General features: G+C 40.9%; 1 protein-coding gene across 2 annotated transcripts in view; it reads left to right on the forward strand.

Annotated features, from left to right (window-relative positions):
* Positions 1–203: 203 nt before the first annotated feature.
* grapa (GRB2 related adaptor protein a) overlaps positions 204–5,282 on the forward strand; it is a 34,185-nt gene continuing 29,106 nt past the window's right edge. Inside the window, exons 1-3 of one of the 2 annotated variants that reach the window (XM_032536662.1) lie at positions 204–490; positions 524–620; positions 5,097–5,194. In XM_032536662.1, coding sequence (XP_032392553.1) covers positions 543–620; positions 5,097–5,194 — 176 coding nt within the window. In that variant the 5' untranslated portion in view covers positions 204–490; positions 524–542. Of the gene's footprint in view, positions 621–5,096; positions 5,195–5,282 lie in introns of both variants that reach the window. The other variant, XM_032536661.1, reaches the window with a different exon arrangement.

The following is a 5,282-nucleotide window of genomic DNA, read 5'->3' on the forward strand; positions in this document are numbered from 1 at the left end:
CACCTTGTCCTGCTCTTTAATGTAAGTTTCAGTCTTTAAAAGTGTAACGACAAACCACACGTGCATACAGGCAATAGATTGAAGAACCGCACACACAACTGTGTGTGACAAATATATGCACAGGAAATGCCTCCCACCCGTTTGCCCCTAGCTCTCTCTCTCTCTCTCTCTCTCTCTCTCTCTCTCTCTCTCTCTCTCTGAACATTACTCATGGTGGTGTGTTGCTGAGCAGCAGCCAGTCGTATTTTTCCCCTCGCCGAGCTCACTCTCATCCTCTGCTCTGACTCTCTTGGCTCCGCAGCCAGACGAGACCTCTCCTCTCTTGCTCCTCTTCTTCTCTTTCTCTCCTCTTCCTGTCTGTTATTTCATTGCATCTTCTACCTTCATCTGTTCTTTTTTGTTTTGTTTTTGCATTTCTCCCTCTATCCCCCCCCACCCCCCCTGTGCCAGGGGCATTAGTGGGGGTCCCAGAGAGTGTGTGTGTGTGTGTGTGCGCGCGTGTCTGTGTGCGCGTGTGTGTGTGGACAGTGTTGGGTTTCGGCATGGAAGCAATGGCACTGTATACGTTTCGTGCCACAGAGGGTGATGAACTCAGTTTCAACAAGGGAGACTTGCTCAAGGTAAAGGAAATATTTGTTTTCACTCTTTATCTATCTATCGATCGATCGATCGATCGATCTATCTATCTATCTATCTATCTATCTATCTATCTATCTATCTATCTATCTATCTATCTATCTATCTAACTATCTATCTATCTATCTATCTATCTATCTAACTATCTATTTATCTATCTATCTATCTATCTATCTATCTATCTATCTATATCTACCATACTTCTAGATGAGAACAGATTAGTGGACCAACAGATTAACCACCTCTCTCTGTCTCTCTCTCTCTTACTCTCTGCCTCTTCTGTAATAATTACAACAATTATAACTTTAGCGTCCACAGCTCTTGACCCTGTATCCAGGTGCTGCTGTTGCTGCCTAAAGAAAGAGCAGTATGAGAAACCAGCCAACAGACAACCCGAACACATATTGAACGTTACAAACATTTTTCAATTGAAAAAAGGGATTGGAAGCTAAAAAAAACTACACTAACCGACCACTGGCTGTTGCCTCATATTTATCCTCTCACATGACTCTTTGCTGGAAACTAAAAAATTAAAAAAGAAGTTTTCCAAAATGACAGAATATTCCTTTAAACTAGTCGAAAAAAACATTTTCTTAAGCTGTTGTATTTCTTCTGATATACAGTATGACGGGCCATATGCAGTGCTGAGATAGTTCCTGCACAGCTGGAAATTACTGTAGGAGAAAATCGTCCCTCTAAGACATAAACAGTAAAGCCCAGGATTAAAGTGCAAGCGCTTCTCTCCAGATGGTCATATTGTACACGGAACAATTCATGGCAAAAGAAACAGGACTTATAGCCTCAGCAGAGCAGAGTCCAGTGTTGCTGCAAGACAACATTCTGGGGCAGCTCTTCTTCTCTCTGGGAAAACCCTTATGCTCATAATCATATTGCTATGGTCACTTGCACATACCATACATCACTAGTTTGTGAAAGGCATTGAAATGATAGATGAAGCAGGTGGAGGGAAAAACCTTATCAACAAAAAAAACCATGACATGTATTTAAATATGTTAAACAGGATAATGCCCGGGAATGGAATTTACCTTTGACTGTATGCAGCAGGCTGGTATAATTATTTAACCCAGACACACTTTGTTCCAATATTAGACGACACAAAAGAATAAAACAACATCCATCCAGGCCTTCTATTTTTCTTTTTTAAACAGCTGTTTGCAGGAAGTAAAGTATCTATTTGTGGCTGTGTAAAATAAATAACTGACGATGCTGAAACAAAGTAAAGGCACCAACGTGTATTCTAATATTGATGTAAAACCAAGTCTTGCAATTCATTTCATAAATAAAATAGGCATATTACATACCTGTCAGGAGGAACAGGGCCAATTCAGGATCTTTTTGAATCATTCAAATCTCACCGACCAAGGTAGACTGATGTTTTTCCACTTTCCTTTTAGCTTTTTTTGTTCTTTAGACAATTGATAAAAACAAATCTTTGCTAATTCTGCCCCCGTATCAGCCACAACCAAATATAACAGAAAAATAAAGAAAAATCTCTAAAGAAAAAATCTCCCACTGCCTTCTTTTAACTGGCTAACTTATACGACTCTACAAAACTTTAACTGGGAAAATGTAAACAAAAGCTCTTCCAGCCTGTATGCCGTAAAAAATAGCCTCTCTTCTCGCTATTGGTCTCGTTAGGTCATAGAGAAGCATCAATATTAAACTGAGTTTCATAACCAGTTACTGTAAAATCTCCTTGTAGCTGCTCTAAAACACTGTTCAGCGTATGTGGCATGTTTTCTTTCTCCCTACTGGGATAAACTTCTGTCTACTCTCAGGCAAACAGCTCTGGTTCAGACTTGGGTCAAACTGTCCTTTTAAATAATTCCTCACATTTCTTTATTCCTGCTCACAGCACCAGATTGCCAGGGCTTTACAATATCACAACAACTCATATAGCATCACGCGAAATGTCCATTATTTAAAACAATGCCGTCACTACTTACTAGAGTTTTTGTCTTTCATTCTATTGGAGTGCATTGTTTTCCTCATTTCCTGTTGTACAGTGGCCATGGTTCAAATGGATTGACTGGAGTGTAGGCCCGTAATGAAATGATAAAAATAACTTCATAGTTGAATAAGAAAGTAGCTGCTATGATATTCTGTTTTAACCTGGAAGACAGTGCGGCCAAGTGTAACACAAGGGACGCAAATTGGTGTGTGAAAACACACGTTGCATTTGGACTGTGTGACAGACTCCTCTGTCACTGGCAGCCGCTAAAATCATAGGGAGTAGTAATTCGCTAAAGTAAAGTGCTACTTTTTTGGGGAGCATTTTTAGGCCTTTATTTTCACGTGACAGATGAAGACATGAAAGGGGAGAGAGAGGGGGAATGACATGTAGCAAAGGGCCGTAAGTCAGGTTTAATTCTGAATAAACCTCTAGATATGTTCGCCTGTTCTACCAACTGAGCTAACCTGGCCACAAGTGCTAAGACCTGAGCCCAGAAACAGCCTGTGCCTGACTGGGACCTTCAGGTGTAGGGAATCACCTGACTGGTTTCAGCCTCATTAAAAGTTCAGATATTTACAGTCTATTGCAGATGTCCATGTCAGAAATGTTGTATTTTTCCTTGATTCAGTATGATTGTTATTTTAAGAGTTGGTTATGTAATTGTTAAATCCATTAGTATGGTCTGGTAGGAGCTGAGTCAGTCACAGTTGAATCAATGGGGGTTGTCATGGATAAACATCCTAAATACACATATGCAACATACAAATGAAGAATAACAACATATTTCGTTTTCAGATTTGACTGAGCTCTGTTTCATTTCCAAAAAGGAGTTTTAACGTAAGGTTTTTGTTCCCCATGAGGCAGGACTTTACCAGAAGATTTAGACCTCTTTCAACACTGTGTTGTTTAACTCGGTTATTACATGGTGGGGTAGTGATGATGCCTTGACGTCTTGTCTACAGGGAGCAAAGAAGAAAAGTAACCAGCTTGATTTTATTGCACATTCAAGAGCTTTTGATGCCTCTGTAACGCACCCCTGGCAAAGTGTAATTAAGAAGCAAAAAAAAAAGGATAAAGAAAGGATAGGATTTTACCTCAAATTTTGGTTAAAAGAAGCTTACCGTCTGTGGTAAACCACCACTCCACCACTAGCTGCTGCGTACAAAAAGGATCGAATGCTGCCATTGTTTGATTGGAGAAGTTTCAAAACTACCCAGCTTCTGGATTATTTTGGTCAATGGAGCACAGATACCCAGCCCTAATCTGTGGGTCACAGAGTCAGGGTGATGAATTAACTGAGGCCTAAATTGGGCATGTGAACTTGGTAGTTTTGAGACTATCCAAAGAGTTGTATTGCAGTAAAATTATAGCAAGGGGCTGCAAACATCTTATTTAACTGAAATGTTTTTCTACCCGACATCGAAACCACCAGCTGAGTGAAAGGGCAATCATTCAGTTCTGTGATTGAACAATGATTGATGTTATGAGCAGTAAATTGTTCCACAGCATGTAACACATTTGAAAAATGCTCGTACACTTGCACACAGCGCCCATTATAGTAGGTGGTGCATGAAATGAAGTTCCTAAAGTCAACGAGGGGACAGGACAAGTTTTTTGGCAGAGGGGCAGCGTTGGTAAACGAGTTTCCCCATCAAAGTCACATTAAAAGCAGGATACATTTCATTTGCACATGTTTTAGCACTATGTCACGCTCTGCTTGCTATTAGATTTAATGTCTATAGTTTATTGGAGTTTGACTGATAAAACATAGCAGGGCTGTGCTAAACCTTAGCTCTGTAGCTGAGATATAAAAATAAGAGGTTTATAAATCACTGCAAACCCGTCCGAGCAAAGAAAACAACCGCTTAAAATATTAAAATGACAAGGAATGTCACAGCTGGATTAGAATACTGAACATAGAAATGACAACTGAACAGGAAAAAAACAGTGATAAGGCCAATGAAATGAGACAGGATACAACGAGTCAACATTAAAGCAGTGGAGCTGGAGCACATCAGGTGACAGTTTCTCTCTCACTGCATTTCTTCACCCCGGTGTTTCAAAGCTTGTTTAAAAACTGTCTATCAGAAACATTTGTTTATATCACCAGTCCCAACGTGATTGGAAATTGTGCTCAGGTATGGGCCACACACTTCTGCTCTGTTATGTGCAGTGGCATGGATTAATGCAAATCAGATGTGTTTGCTGCCTCTCGTGTGTGTAGTCATGAAACCCTTTATGTGGAAGTTGTGAGTCGACATCAACGACGGCCTCGCTTCCCACAGTGATGGTTGAAAGCCACTGTACCAAATAACAGAAGAAGAGAGGCCGGGGCGAGGAGATTGATTTACAGCGAGCGAGAGACAGAAATGATGGTGACCTTTCCCCCGACAATAATAGGCTGCATCAACATCATTATGGGCAATATTTCATCTGTGCGTGTGTGTGTGTGTGTGTGTGTGTGTGTGTGTGTGTTTGCTCCTAGATCACCAACATGGAGGATGATCCTAACTGGTACACAGCTGAGCTCCACAACAGAAAAGGCTTTGTGCCGAAAAACTACATCAACCTGCGGCCACACGCGTAAGTGCGCACGCACACACAGGCACACACAGGCACACACATCCACACACACACACACACACACACACACACACACACACACACACAC

Source organism: Etheostoma spectabile, chromosome 15 (assembly GCF_008692095.1).
Source record: "Etheostoma spectabile isolate EspeVRDwgs_2016 chromosome 15, UIUC_Espe_1.0, whole genome shotgun sequence".
Lineage (NCBI taxonomy): Eukaryota > Metazoa > Chordata > Actinopteri > Perciformes > Percidae > Etheostoma > Etheostoma spectabile.